Consider the following 22,806-nt stretch of genomic DNA (forward strand, 5'->3'; position numbering starts at 1 on the left):
GATCCCGCAGCCGGCCCAGGAGGCTCCCCCAGGGTGTGTCCTGGGACTTGTGAGCCTGAGCACTACTCTGGAAAGGCTGCCTCTGCTGCAGATCGACAAGGTGGACTTTGACACTGAAATACTCCCTGGATAAGGTTATAGGACACAAGGCTTTAGGCCTGGGTCCCACTTTGCTTCCTAACCTCCCCTACCACTGCCTCCACATCATGTGTCCTTAGCCCTTCCTGCCAGGGTGCTCATCCCTCACTTCACTCCTCCAGGAAGCCTTCCAGAACTGCACGTCCCAAACATCCACCCATCAGCCGCCTCACTCTGACAGTTGTGCAGCCTCACACAGCACATCACATTCCCCAGCCAGAATGGGATGTGCTGCCCAGGTCTGTGACCCCTATCTCTGTGTAGCCTCCGTGCCCCTAATCTCACAAGGGTGGATCAGAGTGTTTCCTTCTCCATGCCTCCACAGACAGGCCAGTGGAGTGAGGCAGGCAATTTACTTCCACTGGGGCCTGAGCAAGCCCTGTGTATTGGGCCCTGATCTTCAGGGGACATGAGGGTGGCTGAGAGCTGGTCCTAGGTAACAAGTCACGGGTTGGAAGGACCCCCATACGTGACTCTAAGACAAGAGGGTTGGGAAAGAAGAGAACACGTTCACTCCAGGTTTGGGGGAGTTGGGTCTGGGGGAAAAGGTGCTGACAATGACAACTGCTGGTGAATGAGGCAAGCAGGACATGGCTTTGAGGAACACAGAACTGCACCAATGAATGAAGGGTAGGGAGGAGGGGCCAGGAGGGGTGAATCGGAAGCATGTGTGGAGAACAGACGGAGGCTGAGTATCCAGGGGAAGAGGCCACGTCTGAAGCCAGGGCACAGTGGCTTTGAAGGCCCAACGGTTTGAAGGTTATTGCACAGGCCCTGGGCACAGGTAAGGGGACGCTGTATCTTTGGTGGCTGTGGGCACGGGGGTGGTGATGCAGGGACAAGGCTGAGGACCAGAGCGGGGCAGGGTATTCCACACTCCCATGCCGTGAAACAGGGCCTGCCCGTGCCACCGCTGCCCCTGGCCCACCACACTCACACAGCAGCAGGCCGTGACGGTGATCTGGATGGTGTTGCGGCCCGGCTGGCACACGTGCTTCAGGTGCAGGGGCTTGTGGGAGGTCTTGTTGTCGCCGCGCTCAATGGTGAGGGGCGTGGCGTTCACGCTGACCTGCACCGAGGCGGGCCAGTTGGTGTTCATCTGCCGGTCCTCGTGGTGGTAGCACTTGAACTGCAGCTCCAGGTCAGACCTAGGTGGGGAACGGGGGTGCTCAGGGCAGCTCTGCCAGGGGGCTGTCCATGGCCTCCGTGACCCCGAGCCAGGTCACACACCTCTAAACACACCACAACCTCCGAGATCCTCAGGACCCCATCCCTGACCCCAATGATTCCCCCAGCCTGAGTTCTCCTCTCCCATTCTGGATACTCCCTCTACACCCAAACTGCCCCCAAGACCCCCACACACCAATCATTCCCATCACACCCCACAGCTCTAGCTCCCATCTCCCTGGAATGTCCTCCCTGTAGGGGTCAACTCCTGGATCCCCAGGACAGAGACAGAGGGGCAAATGAACAGGCACTCATTTGACAAGACCTGCTGTGAGGCCAGCCAAGCCCATCTCTAGACCTGCTGGGAGCTGTCCTCCCAGGCCACGGCCATTTCTGGTTCTGAGCACTCCCCAAGGAGGCCCCCCAAGGACGCAGCACTGAGGAGTGTCGGGAACCAGCAGTGACCACATATGTGTGACAAGCAAGCCAGGAAGAGGAGGCCTCCCAGGCCAGGACACTCCCAGCTAAGGAGCGTGGGTGAGCAGGGTGCAGGCAGGCAGCACAGTGGTTTGTCCCGTGCCAGGGACCTCTGTCCTCCTGCCTGAGTGTTGCAGCTCCTGTGTTCTGAACGCCCACACCAGCTATCTGTGGCCACCTCACCCAGCCTGCTCAGCATGGTCAAGAAAACAGCAGGGGTGTGCGTGCACGTGCCAGGCACAGACCCAGCTCTTGCACTGGAGATGCTCACTGGGCAGTCAAGGGGGTCTGAGTCACAAGCACAGTGAGACAGTGTGAGTCTTGACTGAGGATGAAGGACTGAAGGGTGGACACCCCCAGGGTTGGTTCTGGCATCCTGGAGACCTGGGCCCAAGTCTCAGCTCCGCCCCTGGCTAGCTGTGAGAACTCACACAAGCCAATTCACTTCTCTAGCCTCAGCTTCCTCCTCTGTCAAAAGGGAAAGTGTTGCCCATTTCCAAGATCAAAGTAGGTCACATGTGGAAGGTGCTGAGCATGGGCCTGGCTCAGCAGGGAACCTCCGGACCTTGTGTTCCAGCATGTGCCTAAGTGTCTGAGCAGCAGCCCTGCCCAATGGTCAGCCCCTTGCAATAGATGGGGCCTGCCTGACCCAGGCCTGGCCCTTGCACCAGCCTCATCTCTGCATTCCTGGCTCTGGCCACATGAGTCACACTCGAATTCTTGACTGCGTTCCCTCTTGTCAGCTCACGGTCTCAGATGGGATACACAGCTTCCCAGCCTAGGTCTGAGCCAGCCACCTTTTTCTCTGGGGTGAGTGACAGCTGCTCCCTGCCCTTGGGCCATGACACCTTGACTGCTCATCTACCTGTGCACCTGCAGACTTCCCATGACAACCGCAGGACAGGGCCCACTCAATGATGCTGAACACGTGAAGGCGTCAGAAGATGCTGCTACCACCTGCCCAGGGCCCCACTCGGGCCCAAGGAAGCCATCCCAGGGGACCTCCTTCATCCCGCCTGGGCTGGCGCCCCTGCCCTGACACGCACCTCCACATCAGCGTCTGGTGGACCGTGGGCCGCAGGTGGAACACATGGTTGCTGACAGCCAGGTTGTGCTCCAGGCGGAAGGGCTCCAGCACCACGCCATCCCGCACGGGGAATGTGAGCCGCAGCTCGTCATTGTGGTTGGCTGGGGCGAGGAGAGGAGGTGGGTGAGCCAAAAGCCTCAGCTGCCATGGGTTCTGGGGCTGTAGGTGGGACTTGCTCACCCTGGGCTGCATGCTCAGAGGAAGGCAGGGGTGTGTAAACAGGGCCAGAGACATAGCCAGTCCAAGGGCACACCAGTGAGTCATGGCTTCTTCGATTCTACACGGCCCCACCCCAGCTACTCATCCCCTCTTCTTCCACCCGCCTCCTTGCATCCTTCCACTGCTGCGTATAGATTTTCCTCCCAGCCTCCAGGCGCCCAGGCAGCAGTAAGAAAGGCTGTCTGTGAGCTGCCTACCCCGCCTTGAGTGTGCCCCTGGGTATCTCACCTGCTCTCAACTCTCCACCCCTTCTGATGCCCACTCCCCAGGCAGCCTGACTGCGAAGCCCCCTGCTCCTGGCCCACTGGGGGGCCCAAGTGGAGCTGCCAACAGAGGGAGGGAGGGCCCTCACCTGGGGGTGGTGGCAGAGCGCTCATATTTGGCTTGATGTCAGGCGGGAAGGGTGGTTTGACGTCTTGGCTGGGGGACAGGTATGGAGGGATGCTGCTCCCAGGGGTCATGGGGGGTGTGGGGTTCCCTGGAACAGGCGAGTGGGGGTAATTTGCCACAGGAACCGGCCTGGGAGGCTGGAGGGAAAGAGAAGACACACACAGGTTAAGGGATTACGGAGACAGAAGGGGCCATGGCTATGGACGTACACTGCACTCATCCCAGGGGCCTGGGGCCATGCCCCTCGGGAGGAGAGCCTCCTCCAGGGAAACCCATCTCTCTCGCAGATCTCTGTCCTGCTCAGAAGACAGCCCTGGGAAGGGCCTCCCCACCCTTCATCTGGGTCTCACCACTGAGCTCCTGTGTCAGGTGCCTGTGGAGACCCTTACCCATCCCTGTGATAAACGGGGACACAGAGGCTCAGGGTTGGGGACTTGCTCAGCACAACCCTTGGAGGACAGGACAGCGGGAATGAAGCCCAGGCCTCCTGTCACCCGAGCAGGTGGGCTTCCCACATCAGGACTCAAGGCCATACCCTCTATGCCTACCCCATCAGGGTCCCCAGGTGGAGTCGGGGCCTGCAGAATCTGGGGCCCAGGTTCCCCAGGAGCCCCTCTCCCTCTCCTTGTTTTCAAGACTAGCCAGGCTGACACTTTACCCTGGGGCTCACCCCACCTGGAGCCGTGGATTCTCAGTCCTGAGCATCTCTGTCCCCAGGACAGGGGACCAGGGAGTGCACCCCCACCCATGGGCCCCTTTGAATGTCCAGAGAGGCTGGAGCAGGAACAGTGAGAACCTTTAGGGGCAACAACTCCCTGTGGCTTGGAATTTGTAAATTAAATTGGAACATACCCTGTTGACATTCCCTTGGCTGTAGTTACTGTAGCTGCTTCCCGAGAACGTGTTATTTTGTCCATTAAACTGTTCTGGCTATTAAAACAAGATAAACAACACTGAGTGGGGGGCAGAAAAGCCATCAGAAGCCCGCTCTCCCTCTGGACAGTAAAATCTGCCAGGAGCACGGGGATGCTACAGGGGCCCCTCCACTGCTGGGTTATTGAGTGAGCAGGGCGGGACAGCTACACCTCAGGGACGGCATTTTGCCTCTCTCTGTCCCTAGCTATTAATTTAGCAGAAGTTACAAAAATAGCAACACCTAGTATGCTGAAGTTGGAGCAAAAACGATAAACCTGTTTGGTGGATGGCCATAATAAATTAGCATGATTTTTGGCAAATAAATGTAAAATAGTAAAGTGTCTTCTTTACTCCCAAGAAAATAATCCTCAGGAAAGGAAAGGCTATATGCCTGAAGATACTCATCATAGTGTTATTTCTAAAGTGAAAAATCAGAAGCAACCCAAATACCTAACAGAAGGAATAATAAAATATGATACGGTGATCGCAGCAGAATATTAGGCAGCCATTAAAAGTAAAAACCCCAGGGGCTCTAGTAGCAGTAAGTATCATCCTTATTATGTCATGTTAAGTAAAAGGTACAGATTCAAAGTTACAGCTGTAATAACAATTTTATAACATGTTAGTGCCCACCTGCACATACAGAGACAAAGTTTAGAATGAAATGTTAATATATACAGGGGATGTGTGTTTTTTTTAATAAAATATATTTCCTTTATTATTTTGTGAGTGCCGTGAATAAGAAAAGGAGAAAAAAAAACCATCATCCGAGACCAATGAGAATAGGAACTGAGAAAAGCCACTCTGACATTCTGGCCACCGAACTTCGCCCTGAACACATGGGGACGTTCAGAAATCACCCACCCCTCGCTGTCCTTGGGGCAAACACACGCAGGGTCAGAGTGATCCCGGTGGAGTTAGGGGAGTGAGGTGGTTAGGAGGGAAGGGGCCCCGTGGGTGGTGGCGAGGCTGGGACTCACCTTGTAATACTGCCCCATGTTGACCGTGGGGGGCGGGTACTGCCCGGAGCTCGGCTGGCTGGGCATCCTCTGTCCTGGGTAGTTGGGGGAGGTGAGTGGCCTCGGGGGGTTGGGGGCTGGGTACTGGCCTGGCTGGGTGGGGAACTGGCTGTTTGGTCCATATTGCTGGTTTCCATAGTTGGGCTGTGGTGGGAGAGAAAGGAGAGGGGAAACACGTTCAATGTTGCCAACGTCACATAGCCAGGTCACCTGAACAACGGGATGGGGCCCGCCTCTCCTCATTTGCTCCTGCTGTTTCCCACCCACAAAACCAGATAATGCTTTGGGCCCCTTCTCGTCCTGACATCCAGGGGCATTTTGTTCTGCCTGTCCAGATCATAGGCCACCTCCCCTTGAGGCCATTCTTCCTGGAGCACATGTGCCCCCTGAACTCCAGGGACACTTTCAGAGCCTCTTGCTCACACCATTATGAGGGGCCTGATTCTAACTCCCCCGACCTTTGTGTCTCTCCTGGCGCCTGGGTTAGGGCTGTGCTCCCCAATGTGTACCCCAGTGTGACAGAGGAACACAGTCAACAGGATGCAATTCCAGAAAGGAGCCCCCTGTGCCCCTGCATTCCAAGGCTGAACTTGGGTGGCATTGTCCTCGTACTCCCCTCAGAGCAGAACACACACCTAGTGTTCAGTTCTGGGCCATCGACAACCTGCCACCTGTGCAGGAGGTGGGAGAGCCAGGTTGGTGAAGGAACAAGACAACTTCTCCCGGGAGAGACAATTTAGAGAAGGGGAGAGAGCACCACCCTCCAGCCACCTTCCCTGTCTGGAAAATCAGGTGACCCTCACGGCCACATGACATCCTGTGAGTCAGTGGTTTCTTCTTCCCCATCTGAGTGTCTCTCTTGCCCAGAGGTCCTGTTGGTGGCTGTGCCCCAGTGCCTGGGAAAATACCCTTAATACTTGCTCAACAAACGAATGATGGACTTGGGGATAAATGTCAGAGAGTGTCAGTGTGGAAGAATCTACAACTCACGTTGTTGCAACATGGTGGCTGCTCTGGGTGACAGTGAGGCACCCACCACAGGAGGTATAGAAGACGTAGCTGGTGCCTACCTGCCCACCAAGCTAGAGAAGAGAGTCCTCTGTGGGACCAGATGACCCAACCCCTGTCCTAAGGTTCCAACAACTCAAATATTGTATGAGCAAGCCATGGCAAGGGGAAGGAAGGCCAGTCTTCCCAGACAGGATCAGGCCGCATAGGCTGTGACCACCCAGTGCTGTAGCTGGGTAGCAGCAGCACTCTATGAAAAGGATGATTCATTTAGTAAAAATATGGAGAGCCTTTGGTGTGCTCTCTTTAGGCAGGCAAGAGCCATAAGCATGGCACAGGTGCAGGTGCAGGGGTGACACCAACGACCAGGAATTCTGCTGAAGCCTCATCCGAGATTGCCTCCTTTGGCGTGGGCTAACAGATGCACCCCCAGCACAGCCAGTGGGACACTGGGATTTTGAGCACAGGGTGGCTGAGAAAAGGCCTAGAAACTGCATGGGGCCTGGGTGCCAGGAGAGGTGCCAATAGCTTGAGGCTCCCCCAAACTCAGGACCCAGGAGCCAATGGTCCTTCTCTGGCCCCTCCCTGAACTAGTGTCCACCAGGTGGAGGGTTGGGGCTTGATCCAGCTTCTTGGATGCATGAGGAAGCCCCTGACCCCCCTCACCTCCTGAACTCAGGATACCTCCACTTGTTGCCAAGCCTCCCAGCCCATCCTAAGGTGGATACTGAGGGGAAATGTGCAGATCTTCAAGGAACTTAAGGTCTTTGGAATATAAAGCCGCTGTGAGCCCAAGGTGAAGGCCACAGTGCTGAGAGGAGCTAGGAGGAGAAAACTGCTCTGAGAGTGGGCATGCAAGCTGGGAGGGAGGCAGGCAGAGAGCTGGGCACACCCTGCTCAAAAAGGGGCTTGGTCGTGGGGAGCAACCAGGGCTTCACAAGGGGCATCTGCAGAGCCACGTCCCTACGTCTTCTGCAGGTAAACTAAATCCTTACCTGGGTACCCAGATGGGCCAGCTGCTGCCAGCATCGTTTTCTGAGGATTCACTTGTGACACCCCCTCCAGGAAGCCTGCCTTCTCTGACTCATATTGAGTTCTGTGCAGTCTGCTATGCTTCATTCCCTGGTGAGTCTCTGCTCAAAACTTTTCTTTCCTGCTAAAACCTCACTTCCCAGAGGGCAGGAGGTGTGGGTTTTACTTCCCCAAATCTTCCCCAACACCTTGGCTGAGCTGGCTGTGCAGCCCAAGAGGCAGTGCCACTTCCTATACAGTGACCAAGTGTGGATGGAAACAAGAGCTAAGAAACACGCTGTCTGCCTTCCAGTCACTTCCCTGACGGGTCAGTCCTTATAGACTGGAAACAGCTGCCTGCCTTCCAGTCACTTCCCCAACGGGTCAGTCCTTATAGACTGGAAACAGCCGCCTGCCTTCCAGTCACTTCCCCAACGGGTCAGTCCTTATAGACTGGAAACACGCTCTCTGCCTTCCAGTCACTTCCCCAACAGGTCAATCCTTACAGACTGGAAACCCGCTGTCTGCCTTCCAGTCACTTCCCGGACGGGTCAGCCCTTATAGACTGGAAGCATTTTGTCTCAGCTCTCTTTCTTGGAGAGGAGTTGGGGAAGCTCTCATGTGGGCAGGAGGAACTAAACCCAGGTCACCCAGTTAGTGGCTGAGCCAAGACAAGAGTCACTACAGTAAGAGGAACTGCTGCTTGCTGAGTGGCGGCACATGCCAGCCCAGGGCCAAGCACTTCACGGACACCTCCTCAAGTCCCTCAAGCAGCCCTAGGAGGCAGGGTGACTGGCTCGAGGTCTTTCAGTTGGGAAACAGCAGAACCAGGTCTCATACCCAGGAGCACCTGACCCCTAAGCCCCTGCCTCTTTGTCCAAGTGTGCTGGAGTCCAAGCCACACCCCTTCCAAAGCCGTACCCACGGCCCATGTCTTCAAGCCCAGGTGTCCCAGTTCCCACCTCCCAGGCTCCCACTGCTGCACTCACCTCTCCAGGGTATGGCCTCTTTATGTTCTGAATAGGAAGGGACTGGGGCCGGGGGCCCGGGTAGGTCTGCTGGGGCATCCGCTGCCCGTGTGTGCCAAAGGGGCTGATGCCGGGCGGCCGGGGCTGGTTCATGCCCATGGGAGGGCCGCTTATCCCCGAGGGCGTCATGCCAGCCGCCATGCTCGCGGGGTTCATGCTGCCCCCCATGGAGGCAGGCCCCCGCGGCCCGGGCTGGTTCATGAATTGGCTGTTATACGCCTGGGTGGGACCCATCTGGAAAGAGGAACAGACCTTCAACGGGAGAAGAAAAAAAAAAAGAATAAAATGCCACATGCATTGAAAGTGCAGGGAGGGAAGGGTTGGGGAGGTGGAGGAGTGGGGAGGGGGCACCGTCCTGTGCGGCAGTGACTGGTGACCAACCAGGCCCCAGGGGAGCAGGATCCACCCAGGCTCACTGCTGCCCTCTGCAGCTGCACAGGAGAGATGCAGCTCAGGGGTGTTAGGTGATGGGGTAGGGTGGGGTGAGGTGGTCACTCCAATGCACAGGCAGCATTTCCAGGGAGGGAGGCAGGCAGAAAACCAGGGAAGTGTGCAGGGACAGGGAGGGGTATGGGAGGGTGGAGGTAGATGAGGGTGGAGGCAGGAGCCCGAGTGAGACTGCAGCCCATTTCCTGGAAGCCCTGGCCCTGCCCTTGGTCCTGGGCCAGTGGAGGCACACCCTCCATCCACAAAGTTGGCCTCAGCCCAGCTTCCACTTCTGCCCCTCTGCCCTGCAGTTCCCACCTCCTTGCCTCCTGTTCTGCATTCCTATGGGGGCTCCCCCTCTCCTCATCCCCTAACCCATCCTTCAGAAGGTCAGGGAGCAGCACTGGGGCCTGCGCAGACCCATGGATAGGGTGACTAGGAGGGCACTGGTCTCAGAGGCAATCCAGGAGACAGACCGGTCACAAGACTATTTTTAGACATTGAGCCCACTCTTTGGTGAGTTGGGGGCCCAGAGAGCCATGTAGAACCTCTTCCCCATATGCAGTTGTACACGAGCCACCAACACACAGAACAAACACCACCACCCATACACCCCCCCACACCCAAGCACACTGACACGCCCCATTCTAGACACGCCCCATTCTAAACACGCAGCCCTCCACATGCTTCCATGAAAGCCCAAACGCACCCTAATGCAGTCAGCTCTCCCAGCACACATGGCCCCATAAGCACTGACATCCCAACTCTGGTTTCCCAGGGCTGTCTGCCTGGCTGGCTGGGCAAGGCTGGACCAGGATTAGTGGGAACCCTTACCGGTCCATACTGGTTTATATCCTTGTTCTGTGTCTCCTGCAGGGCTGCCACAGTGGCCGTGGCTGTGGCTGTAGCTGTGGCTGCTGCTGCTGCCACTGCCGCTGCTGCAGCGGCTGCCGCGGGCTGAGTGAAGTCAGCAGGCGGCCTGGTGTGCGGAGGGATGCCCATGCCTGCGGGGGCGTTAGGACCCCCAGGGTAACTGCAGGGGGAGAAGGGTGGAAGAGTTAGGTACTGCCTGCATCTGAGGGGAACTGAGGGCAAGCTGTGGGCTGGAAGGGAGAGGATGGAGCTGTACCCAGAACCTAGAGGGGACGGGGCCTCTTGGGATTGGCAGCCATTCATTTGTGCCACTTGGCAACGACCAGACTGCTGTGCTCCTGGAGCCCTTGGGGGTGCCTGCACCCTCACTGCATGCTGTCGGGGCCCTGGTGAGCCCATCTTCTGAAGGACACTGAGTCTCAGAGAACCTGAGCAACTTGCCCAAGGCCCTGCAGCATTGATGGCGGAGCTGCGGCTGCGGCTGCAGGTGTTTCTGATCCCTGTGTTTAACCACCAGGTCATACAGCTGTGCCAACCCCAGGCCAGAAACCCAGCCAGGGCTGGTGAGGGCTGAGGCCAAGGTGGGGGTCTTAGGCAGGGCGGGGTGGAAAGAGGAGAATGGGTACCTCTGCTCGCCTCACACCACTCCCCAGAGCTCCATAGCCTGGGAGTCCCTGCCCTTTTCTTCCCAGCCAAGGGACTCGCAGTCTCTGCATAGTTCTGCTTTCACCAATCAGCAAGGCAGAGCAGATATTCCCAGACTGCTTCACTGTCTTTGGGCAACTGGACCCCAACTATACCTGCTCTTCGACTTTCCCAATCCAGATTTTCTCAATATTTTCCTATTTATTAAAGACAAAATTTAGAGAAGGGTTGTTTTGAGGTTTTGAGGAGTAAGAATGTCACCTCTCTATTTCTACGAGCCTGACGACTGTCAGAACACAGGCCAACTGCTGCAGCGCCTTATCTGCAGGCCAGCCCTGGGAGCCAGGAATGACTGAGCCCCTTCAACTCATGTAACAACAGAGGATAACTTCTCAGGGCAGAAAGCGTGGAGCTGGGATTTAAGTGGGTCCCTCCCCACTGGAAGGAGGGAGAGGGGCGGCATCCATGGCTTCTGCCACAGGTGAGCCCTGCTCACCTGGCCCCAAAGCCCCCGCTGCCGGGGTAGTTGGGCCGGCCATACATGCTCTGCTGGATGTAGGGCTGAGCGGGGCCAGCCTTGGCTGAGAACTGCTGCTGCTGCCCCGCAAACTGTGGGGAGTTGAGGCCTGGGTTGCTGGTGGTCATGCCCGACGCCATGGGGTTGCCGCCTGGATTCATGGGGTTGTTGGCATTGGCCATAGGGTTCCCAAGGACCTGTGGGCAGAGAAGTGGTTGTCACCTAAGGTGCTACCCGAGGTAGTGTGGAGAGGAAGAGGGATAAATGAAGAGGGGAAAGGGAGAAAGAACAAAGTGGAGGCAGGACAACAGGAAGGAGGAAAAAAATGGAGGGTGGATGAACAATTCTGAGTGTACCGGTGATAAGGAGCGGGCCTGGGTGGCAGGTGGCGTGGGGGATGAGAACGTCAGCCTTGTGATGGAACAAGCTGAGGGTATGACCAAGCCCCACAAAGCCAGCTCAAGCGGTCACCAGGGGCTGGGCAGCCCAGTGAAGGGAGAAGAGGCTGCTCTTGTACCAGGTACCCATGGGGAGAGCCCTGGCCATGAAGCCTACTGCCCCACAAACGAGCCTGGATGCCAGCGTCTCATCACACAGGGGCCCCAAGGCCCCTGGCTGCTGCTCTGTGAGGGCCAAGAGGAACCCACCCTGCTAGCTCTGGAGGGCAGCAGGAGCAGGCGACAACCGGTTAGCCCAGTGGCTCCCTCCAGGGTGACAAGCAGCCCTGAGCCTTCCATGTAGCCACAGAAAAGGCTGGCAGAGGTCAGACAGGTGGGAGACTCCCTGACTGGGCAGAGGAGGAGTGGAAGAAAGAGGAAGGAATGAGAGGGAGGTGGGTTTGACTAGGGCAATGGGGAGTAGGGAGTTGTCAGAAGTCCAAGGCACAATATTTTGATGAAATCCAACTCAGGCCATACATCCAGGGTCAGAGACCTCAGACCTTGCAGCCCTGAAGCCAGTAACACAGAGGAAGTTCTCCTGTTTACCAGAGCAAATGGGCTAGGGAAGAACCCCTTGCTGTCTGTCAGATGAATGCCATTCCTCCAGAAAGGCCTTAGGATGGGGACAGTCCATAGCTGCCCTCCTGAGGCGGGTGCAGAGCCTGCCAGGGGTGGAGATGTGTCCACAGCTGGGTGTGCCCTGGAAGCTGGTCTTTCCAGCAGGGCAAGGCCTGTGAGGGTGAAGAGGGCTGGTATGGCTCCAGGGGTCAAGGGACACTCCCGCCTAGAAAGAGCTGTGGCTGAGGGCAGTATAGGCTCTTACCTGGCTCTGGGATGTGTTGGTTACTCCCCAAACCGTGGTGACCACGGAAAGGGAACCGGGAGGCTGGTTGGTGTTCTGCTGCCAAGGGACAGAGTCATAGGGGAACGACCCATCACTGCAGAGGGAGACAGAGGGAGATCTTCAGGGCCTGGCAGGCACAGACTCAAGACAGGCCATGCCCATCACCCCACCAAGTGACCACAGCTCCCAGTCAGTCCAAGGTAACCCCCATCCGAGTCGGTACTGGACCCCCCAGGCCTGTCTCAATGCCCAGTGCACAACAGTGTGCCCTGCATGGTGACAGGCTGTTCAGAAGTGGCCACCTTTCCCCCGATCACTGCAGAGAGCTACTTCCATGGCTGTGTGTCTCCCTGTATCCCCGAGTCCACAGGTCATGCAAGTGATAAAGCGGTGTGACCTGAGGCCCAATCTGAGCTCCTCCTTCACCCAGGCTCTGACTCCACGTCGCCCTTCAGGAAGAGCTTGGGTTCCCCCAAACCACCTTACCCTTGGAACTGCTTGGTCCCTTCTCAGTGCAGGCTGGAAGGGTCCGAGTCTGAGGGTGTCAGCCCTTCCCTCTACCTCCCAGCCCTTCACAGCAGCCTGGCTGCCTGGGCCATGGGAATGCAGGCTTTCTTCCAGCACCCTTCCTTCCCAACCCCCAGCAATGTGGGTACAGGCCTACCTGCTGCACACCCTCTCCTGCCCCCACCCCGATCTCTCGTGTACATTTCCCCCGAGCTAATCTCCCTCAAACACCTAAGATGCCTGGCACAATCAAAGACCTTTGGTGGCTTCCAGCATTTATAAGGCAGAGTCCAAACTCACACTTAAGAATGACCTACTCCTCTGGCGGACCCCACCATTCCCTCACCCCGCTTTGGCTCTGTCCTCTCGTGAAGCAGCCCCTGCCCCTAAACACTGCCTCCTCTCTACCAACCCGGACCATATTTCCCCTGCTCCCCTCACCAGGTCCAGCAGTACCCACCACGTTTGTGGACATCTCCCCAAGGAGCTCTCAGGTATCAGAAGCAAGGAGTTAGCCTTCAGCCCCACCTCTTGTGCTTAGGTCTACAGTGAGTGTCCAGTGATGCTTCCTACCGACTGCTGGGGTGCACAAGAGTGAGGCCAGCAGATCCCAGCGAAGGGGCAGGGCATGAAGACCTGCCAGGGTGCCAGCCCCCAGGAGGCTGGGGATGAAGCTGCCTCTCCCACGAGAGCCGGCACTGGCTCTCTGGCACCACCCCCTCACCAAGTCACAAAATTCTAGATGTGGAACCAGGAAGAGCAGAAAAGCAAAGCGCCCACAACTGTGCCACTGCCTCTACCCAGGGCACAGGGTGTGTGTGTGTGTGTGTGTGTGTGTGCGTATGTGTGTTGGGGGAGGGAAATTGGGAGAAGGGCCGGGCAACAGGAAAGAGCCTCATGCCTCTGTCTGGCTTGTGTCTGTCTTAGTCACAGGAGACAGCAAATGGCAAAGGTTCTCAGTCACACCTGGGAGACTTGTACCCTAGCTGAGTGGCCAGTCCAACCCTAGCAGCCAGGGCAACTGGGGATGGAGGTGCTGAGGAGGCACCTCTGGGGATGCAAGGAGCCCAGCCCAGAGGTGAGGACTTCCCAGAGGGAGGCAGAGGGCTGCATGACCCGCAGGCAGCGGAGATCAGGGCAGCCAAGTCTTGTGCTCTGTGCCTTGCCCGGCTGAGCTCTTGGCAATGCTGGTCAAGTCTGACGGGCTCCTGCAGAGGCGACCAGCCTGGAGGGCAGGACCACACCACTGTCTGCTCATACTTGCCCCTCCCCTGCCTGGATACCCTCTCCCCTAGATTTCTCAGCCTGGCCAGCCCCTCGCTTTCTTCTTGTCTGAGATCGCTGGAGGGGCCTCCCCCGCCCTCCTCGTATAAAAAAGCAGCTCCTACCCGACACCGCCTGCCCCCTCACCCTGGCACTGGAATTTTTTTCATAGCACTCCACCACTGTCCTAATTATATATTTATTTGATTATTGTCTGTCTGCCTCTGCCTCTGTGACGGCAGAGACTTTTGTGCTTAGGACCCTGGTGCAAGTTTCTGCACTCAATCTCCTCATCTGTAAAATGGGCATCAGATGATACCTCCACTCTACTCTGTGTTTCCCAACTGTGGGTTACAGAATCTGAGCAGGTGGTGACATCCAACCAGCAGGGGAGAAAAAAGCATCAACTAGAAAGTGATGGAGTGTGAGCACACAATAAAGATGAATATTAGTCCTTGAGCTTCTGTCTTGGTTTTATACACAAATACATGTGCACCTTGGGTCAAGGTGTCGTATGTGTATTTATCGTGGATCTCGGTCAAATAGGTTTGAACACAGGTTCAGCAGCCTAAATCTGATGTGGCTCGAAGAGGAGAATGCAGTCAAAGGGCTTTCCCAACTGAGCGCTGCTCGTGATTTCTGGGGAAACTGCAGGACTCGCATTTGGAGTAGAGGAGCTATACTCAGGGCACTCAGTTGGCCAGGCACAATGATGGGTAGTGGCTCGTTGAAGATCCAGATGCTTGGGCCAAAGGTGACAGATAGTGACAGACTCTGCTCTCCAGGTGGCGGATTGGAGACTGGGAGCCCAGAGGGAGTGGGCAGTGCAGAGAAACACAGGAAAGTAGCCATGAGCCTGCTCCTCAGGAAGGCTGGGCTGGAACAGCCTCTGTCTCCCAGGGAGGTCACTGGGGACCCGGCGCACCACCTGGTTCCAGACTGGCACACCAGAGTCTCACAGAGAGGCTCTACAGGTCACGCTTTTACAAAACAAAGAGGAGATCCCCTGGACACCTGCTGTCCTCAAGGCCCATGTCCTAGGTGTGCTGGATGACCAGAGGGGGTCCCCTACAACTGAACAAAACCCAAACCTGAGTGGCTTCTCGCCCCAGAACTTCTGCCCCACAAGTTCCCACCAACCCTCCAGGCTGATGGCCTTGAGACCGAAGTTCCTATCCTTTGAGAACATGCCTGGCCAGGCTCAGGAAATGAACCCCCATGGGAGGCCCCAGGGGCCGGCAGGGCCCTGCCTGTGGCCAGGGAGTGGGCAACTGCTGCCTCATCACCTCAGCCCAGGATGCTACACAGGCCCACGAACAAGCTCCCAACTGCCCTGCAGCTCCGTGGGTGAGCCTTGTGGGCGGAAACCAGCTCCTTCCTGTTTTGTCCCCTCTGCCCCAAACTTGGTGAGAAGCAAAGCTAACCAACGTTCCCAAACTGGCCATCCCACTGCCTGGCTGGAAGGTTTGCCGCCCCAGAGCAAAGATGCACGCAGGCATATGGAGGACACGTCCGTGCACACACGCGAGGCCCTGCTGGCATGCTGCCCGTGCACTGGGGAAGAGACAGGCACAGCGTGTGGGGCGGTCTCAGGACTAGCTTGCCTCCACACGCACCTGCTGCAGAAGCAGAAGTGGCAGCCGCACCGACAGGACCGTGACTCATCTCATTCTGGGGGAGACGGGCTCCTGCTGTCGCAGAGAAGGCTCTCGCCCCCGCAGGCCCCCCCAGCAGCCCTGCTGATGTGACGCCACTGCCTAGACTCAAGATACCACCACCGGGGGAATGCCTGGTCCCTGTGCCCAAGGATGAAGGACCAACCAGACCCCTGGGCTGCTACCAGAAAGGCATGGCCTGGCTGGGATGGGAAGAGGGTCTGGAGGGTGCCTGAGAGCCCTTCTTCTCTCCAACGAGCACAGTTTAACCTGCAGACGTGCTTCACCTGGTCACAGGTGCTTGGCATTTTTTAATAATTCTGTCCCACTCTGTACAACCCTAATCCAGCATGGCCTGCCCAGTATCACACCATAAGCTGCTCCCAGCCACAGTCCTGTCCAGCCAAAACTGCCCCAACAATCCTGCTCCACCCACAGAAGCACCAAGGCCAGAAGCCATCTGCAATGTCAGCAGCAACGGTTCCATTTGCCAACTGCTCCCTAATACAGGGGCCTCTGTGCCTCTTCTCAGGCTGGCAAGTTCCATCCCACCTTGAAAATGCCATTCATCCTTTCCAGGCTCTTCCAAAGGCCACCTCCTCCGGGAAGCCCTTGCACAAGGTACTGAACTCCACTGGCTCTTCGCATTCCTGGCAAGAGTGAGAACCCTCTGCCTTCTCCCTTCTGCCTCAGGAGCTGTCACTGATTTCTTGGGCTCCCTGAGCCAAGCATGATGTCTTCACACACCAATAGGGCTCAGGAAACCTTTGCTAAACAAAAAAATGTGCCAGGGAGAAACCACCTCTCTGCATTCACCCTTGGAGTGATGCTGAAAATGAATATGTCCATTTCGTTAAGCCTGATGATCGACCACCTACACAGTGTGTCTGTGGCCACGTGGCCACTGGGGCCCAGGAAGTGAGAGAAGGACACAGAGGGAAGCGATGAAACCACTGCTCACTCTCTGTATGCCTCAGCAACCTCATCTGTGAAATGGGGCTGATTCAGCCCCTCCCTTCGAAGGCTGCCGTGAGGGTTAAGTGTAAGTGCCTAACATGTATGAGGCCCAGAGTCCCGCACACCTTGGACACCCTGAAACTGCTGGCTGCCGCTGTTACTGTTGTTCTGATTTACTGAGTGACTTCTAGATGCAAGGAATTTTGTGAAGTGGCCTTCACCTAAGAACTCATTCAGTGCCCCATTAAGTGGCCCCAACAGATGCCCATCTTAGAAGCTGGGGCTCACAGAGGTAGCAGAGCCAGTCAAGGGCAAGGTCGCCGGGTCACCAGACCCTATCAGGCTCATCACTGTCTTAGGAACTTAGGATCCAGCAAGGCAACGCTCCCTCTCCAGAGATGGCCACGAGGCAAGGGAGCACACTGCAGAGGCCACCTAGAAGCCACAAGAATTCCAAGAAGGGCCGCATCTTCCTGGGGGTTCTTGGGGAAGTCGCCTAGCATGAAGGGACAGGGGAAATGTAAAGATGGGCCTCAAAGCCCAGCTGCAGAGAAAACCCAAAAAGTCTTCCAGGAAAGAATTTCTTTATACACTAAATCGTCTGCTTTAGCTTGGACTGGCTGTGTTGGCAAAGATTCAGGGAACCCTTTTTGAGGTTAATATTCAACCGACAGAGGGAAGCCCAGCAGGAGAGAGGTTCCCTATGTGGGCTCTGGAGTTACAGTCTTTCGGGTCAAACCCTGGCTCTGCCACTGAAGCTTTCTGTGGCCTTGGACATGTTACTTTCAGTCAGCTTCAACTTTCTCATCTGTAAAGTGGGACTAACACTTTCCTAAGAAACATGAGAAAAAAGTAAAGTTTAGCACAGAACCTGGTAGAAAGACCCTGCTCAACTGTACTTACACCTTTCTCTCCAGTCCTCCAACCAGCCATATATAGCTACCCCTGTTTACTTCAGGGTACAATGAAAGTGGCCTAGGAATTTTTCAAATATGCTACCAATGGGAGGAGCTGTTTTCATTCCTACCTGTCAACTAGAAAAAATGTGCTTCTCGAGCCTCTGAGACTTTCTTCATTTTTCTTCTGCCTTCCCTTCACCAGCCAGCAAACTTCTATCCATACTTCAAAGCCCAGCCTGCATACTCCCTTTAAGGACTCTCCTAAGCAGAACCAAGGACACTTTCCTCTGTTCCCTCAGCACTTTTTTCACGTATTTTATAGAGAGCTCTCTGCACTGCAGTCACAGTAGACAGTTTACATGTCTGTGCCAGCTCCACGGGCACTGATCGAGGTTTTGCTGAATGTGAGAAAATGAGCAAGGCCTGGGATAAGGCAGTGATGATTCCTGGCTCCTGTGCACCCGCTATGGCAGCATCTACACACACATTCATGAAAGGAACGCGGGGGGAGGGCTGAGTTATTTCTTCCCTTGCACTTGTAATAGCTGCTTTATTTGGGAGAAATAACCAATTCCCATTAAGGGTATTGTCAGACCCTAATTAATTTCCCTGATCCAGCCATACTGGTCCCGTCTCTGTGCAAGGCTGTAGTGTTACTGCTAATGAAATGCCAAGCCAGTGAGGAGCTGAAGCTCCCACCCTGTTTAATTTAGGGGAACCATTAACAGTGTTCTCCATCATCACAATTACTGGGGCCTACTTCCTTCCCTCCCTGCGGTGAAACTTAGAGAGGAACTTGTGCAGCTAACTGCATATTAGAGGGTGTTAAAAATTTTTCAGTAGGAAGGAGGAAAGGAAAAAATCCTTTGCATCTTGGCCATCTGGAACTGATGGTGCAGGGATTTATGGGTCTTTCAATTCTCCCCTTTCCTTCTTTTTTTGTTTTTAAAATGTTCTTGGGGCAACAAAGGCCTAACATAAACTGAGCTTTGGTGAAGCTATGCAAAACCGAGCTAAAAATGACAGCTGTGGAGATGGTGTGATGCGGCTGGTTTTGATTGCCCCCTTCTTTCTTGTTTGGCCATGAATAAGCACTTAAGAATTTGATGGCACCTGGCTGAGGATCAGGGGAATAATGACTGGTCCATGGGCTCCCAGTGTGCCAGGCTTGGCGACAAGCACACCACTCCTGCCACTGTTGTTACTCCCCTTCTACAGATGAGGAAACCGAGGCACAAGGAGGGTAAGTAACTGGCCAGTTACCCAGCTAGAATATGGCCCAGCTGAAACTCAAGGCCCAGCAGCCTGGCTCCAGGGCCTGTTCCCCCACCTGCTATACTCAGGGGATGCCAGGGGTCCTCCCGCCCAGAAGCCTCTCTGTGGGGGTTCATAAATCCCGCACCTATAAGAAGGAGGATGGCACCTCTCAATCTTGGAGGCTTCCCCAGCCCTAGCGAGTTTTGACTGTAATCAAATTAACAGCATAAACAAGATTTATTAGGCCTTTAATTACCTTTGCAACACTGATCTGCATAAGGACAATGTGCTAATCACAAATGGCTTTTTAAACCACTCATTAAAAATCTGGAAGAAGGAGGTTGAAAGACTTCACTGGCTTCAAGTCCAGGTCACTGCAGGGACTTGGAAGGTGCCCTACTTGCCCAGGCACTGGTCCTGGACCTTGCCAGGCCTCTCTGGCCGCCTTCTCTTGTATAGTATCCTGGGTGTCTGTGAGTATAGACGGCAGCCCCACTGCAGCCAGTGATGAGAACAAAACAGGGAGTGAGCCTATAGACGTCCACAAACTGAGGATAATTAGTATTCCTCGTCACCACCCTTACCCCCAGAAATAGCTGTGGGGCTATAGCAGCCTGACCCTTTCCTGACATCCTGCTCATGTGGCACCATGTCCCCCATCAGCAGGGAACCACGAGGCCAAGAGGTCAAGGGTCTTGCTGGGAGGCACAGCATTTGTGTGGAAGAACGCAGGCCCTGACTCACAGCCTCATGCCGCAGTGCCAAAGCTCTGCAGCCTGCAGCAGACATGATTGTGACACCCGAGCTCTCCAAATATGACAGTCACCAGGGACCCTCCAGGCGTCTGCCGTCCCTCGGGGCAGGGCGGGGCTGCAAGTGTCCAGGCTCCCTCATCCTCTCCCATTTGTTTGTCCTCAGAGCCTTCAGACAAAGACCCAGAGCCTTCAAACAGCCAGATACCTGCGGGCATCAAATCTCAACTGTCCCAGCTCACCCAAGCTCACCTCCAGCTCAATGTCGCCTTAATGAAAAGGCAAAAAGAGCTTCCTGCCTCCAAGCCATTCAATAAAATTATGGAGGATGACGGACTAAAACAGTTTGCTAATTGTGAAAGCGCTCAGCTTTCTTTTCCATTTTCTTTCCGTCTGGTTTGGGAAATTGCATTGAGGACTTACGAGGTGTTCGACCCCGTTGCAGTTTCCCTGGAAATGAGGGATTTATCCTTTGCGAAATTCCTAAAGGTTGCAAGGAGAGACTGTGTAACTTTCAATTGCCTAACCACAACGTGTCCTCAGAATAGCCTGGGGCTTGGAGAAGGAACACGGGCTATAAAATGGGAAAAAGGTGAGCTGTGGATCAGAACAGATGACCCTCTTCTAAAAAGACCCTCCAAATCGGGTTAACAACGAGATACCACCTCGTTGACCCTGAAGGACCAGCTAAATAGCAGAGCCCTGTGCGCTGTTTAATATCTTCCTCTGCCCTTTACTGGCCGTGTGTTCTGGGGCAATTGACTTTCCTACTCTGGGCCCAGTTTTCCTTCCAGTTCTGCCATTCAAAGTGTGGGATGTTGTCCAGCAGGCCCTCCACCTCACTGTGCTCCCATGAGGAAGCCTCGCTCCATGGAACCGACTGGTTAGCCACCAGTACTCAGCGAGTCTTCCAGCCCACACAGCTTTCCTTTCTCCGACGGACCACTTATGGCCCAAAGAGTAAGTGCCAGCCTGGTCTTCAAGCTCTCAGACCACTGGCTTTGCATTCTAGGTCATTCTGCTGGACTTACAGAGAGTTGAGGCCATGGTGATGGAGGCAGCAGGGCACTGGGTGCTGGCCAGTGGCTCTTCGGCCCATAACATTTCTTGGGAAAGCCAGCTTGAATTCATAGAATGCAACTACCCCTCCCAGCCCAAGTCCTTCAAGTTCAAGACTCCCATCCTCTGGGCAGCCTCCTGACAGTCAGCCCTGTCCATCTTCCTCCATCTGAACCCCAAAGCCCAGTCTGCCTATCAATGAACCCTAGCCCTGCCCTGCTCTGCCAGATTCCAATGTGGCCCCAATGAGTCTCATTTCCCCAACTAGCTCGAGGCTGCTCCTCGAGCACAGAAATACCTCATCTCTGTTTAGCCCCGGGACCGAACAACCTCATGCCTTAGCTCAACTCAGCTGGCAAAGGGCTGGCCGAGATCCAGATTTGTGGCACTCTGTGACCTGAACAATCACGGTCAAGCAGGTCTGAGGCTAGTCCCTAGTGGGGAGCTGCAGGGCTCTGGCCCACCATAAGCAACAACTTTACTAAAATAACTTGGAGGAGAGAAGCTTGGGAAGGTCATGACACATGGGATGATGAGGGGAGGATGATTCTGGAGGGATGGACGGCTGAGTTAGAATTAATAAGGTAAAGCTTCCCGAGGGCAACTGCAAGGTATGCTGCTTAAGTGAAATGCAGCTGCAGCCTGTACTCAGCGGCTTGGTTCAGATGAAGACAAACTGTGGCTTTTAGCAAAGGGTACACAGAGGGAGGTGGAGGCAGGTTTTGTCTTTTTAGAGCAGCGGTCCTTAACCAAAGGTGAGACTCCCCTCAAATGTGGGAGGGTACTTTTATTGTGATAATGCTTAGGGGAAGAGGGCAGTCATCAGAAGAATGGGGTGGGATTAACCAAGCGTGAGCATTAAAAAAAAAAAAAAAAGAACAGAGCGGGTAGGGACCAAGATGCCAAATGCCCTGCAAAGTCCTGCACCATGAAAAATTACCCCTGTGTCAGACAGGTGTAGTGGTGCATGCCTGTAATCCCAGCACGTTGGGAGGCCAAGGTGGTAGGATTGTTTGAGCCCAGGAGTTCGAAACCAGCCTGGGCAACATAGCGAGACCCTATCTCCACAAAACTATAAAGAAATAGCCAGGTGTAGTGGTGCATGGCTATGCTTCCAGCTACTCAGGATACTGAGGTGGGAGAATCGCTTGAGCCAAGGAGGTCGAGGCTGCAGTGAGCTATGATAGTGTCACTGCATTCCAGCTTGTCCAACAGGGTGAGACCCTGTCTTTTAAAAATAATAATAGGCCGGCATGGTGGTTCATGCCTATAATCCTAGTACTTTGGGAGGCTGAGGCAGGCAGATTGCTTGAGCTTAGGAGTTCGAGACCAGACTGGGCAATGCCATCTCTATTAAAAATACAAAAAATTAGCCATGGGTGGTGGTGAATGCCTGTGGTCCCAGCTACTTGGAAGGCTGAGGTGGGAGGATCACTTGAGCCCAGGGGCGGAGGTTGCAGTGAGCCGAGATTGCGCCACTGTACTACAGCCTGGGTGACGGAACCAGATCTTGTCTAAAAAAAAATAATAATAATAATAATACCCCCCCCCCCCTTGGCACGGTCTCCCTCTGATGCCGAGCCGAAGCTGGACTGTACTGCTGCCATCTCGGTTCACTGCAACCTCCCTGCCTGATTCTCTTGCCTCAGCCTGCTGAGTGCCTGGGATTGCAGGCGCGTGCCGCCACGCCTGACTGGTTTTCGTATTTTTTGGTGGAGACGGGGTTTCGCTGTGTTGGCCAGGCTGGTCTCCAGCTCCTGACCGCGAGTGATCTGCCAGCCTCAGCCTCCCGAGGTGCCGGATTGCAGACAGAGTCTCGCTCACTCAGTGCTCAATGTTGCCCAGGCTGGAGTGCAGTGGCGTGATCTTCGCTCGCTACAACCTCCACCTCCCAGCCGCCTGCCTTGGCCTCCCAAAGTGCCGAGACTGCAGCCTCTGCCCGGCCGCCACCCCGTCTAGGAAGTGAGGAGCGTCTCTGCCTGGCCGCCCATCGTCTGGGATGTGAGGAGCCCCTCTGCCTGGCCGCCCAATCTGGGAAGTGAGGAACGCCTCTTCCCGGCCGACATCCCGTCTAGGAAGTGAGGAGCGTCTCTGCCCAGCCGCCCATCGTCTGGGATGTGGGGAGCGCCTCTGCCCCGCTGCCCCGTCTGAGATGTGAAGAGCGCCTCTGCCCGGCCGAGACCCCGTCTGGGAACTGAGGAGTGTCTCTGCCCCGCCACCCCTTCTGGGAGGTGAGGAGTGTCTCTGACCGGC

The 22,806-nt window shown here is 55.5% G+C and overlaps 1 protein-coding gene across 11 annotated transcripts in view; it reads right to left on the reverse strand.

Moving 5' to 3' along the window:
- The window catches only part of ZMIZ1 (zinc finger MIZ-type containing 1), a 247,456-nt gene that overhangs the window by 14,518 nt on the left and 210,132 nt on the right, over window positions 1-22,806 (reverse strand). For 9 of the 11 annotated variants that reach the window (XM_063709969.1, XM_019034968.4, XM_019034966.4 and 6 more), the window contains 9 exons: window positions 12,184-12,298; window positions 10,900-11,117; window positions 9,720-9,918; window positions 8,421-8,711; window positions 5,374-5,556; window positions 4,331-4,408; window positions 3,441-3,615; window positions 2,829-2,970; window positions 1,076-1,286 (listed from right to left, as the gene is read on the reverse strand). In XM_063709969.1, the coding sequence (XP_063566039.1) occupies window positions 1,076-1,286; window positions 2,829-2,970; window positions 3,441-3,615; window positions 4,331-4,408; window positions 5,374-5,556; window positions 8,421-8,711; window positions 9,720-9,918; window positions 10,900-11,117; window positions 12,184-12,298 (1,612 nt within the window). The remainder of the gene's footprint in view (window positions 1-1,075; window positions 1,287-2,828; window positions 2,971-3,440; window positions 3,616-4,330; window positions 4,409-5,373; window positions 5,557-8,420; window positions 8,712-9,719; window positions 9,919-10,899; window positions 11,118-12,183; window positions 12,299-22,806) is intronic. The other 2 variants (XM_004049640.5, XM_055353364.2) reach the window with 1 other exon arrangement.

Source organism: Gorilla gorilla, chromosome 8 (genome assembly GCF_029281585.2).
Source record: "Gorilla gorilla gorilla isolate KB3781 chromosome 8, NHGRI_mGorGor1-v2.1_pri, whole genome shotgun sequence".
Classification (NCBI taxonomy): domain Eukaryota; kingdom Metazoa; phylum Chordata; class Mammalia; order Primates; family Hominidae; genus Gorilla; species Gorilla gorilla.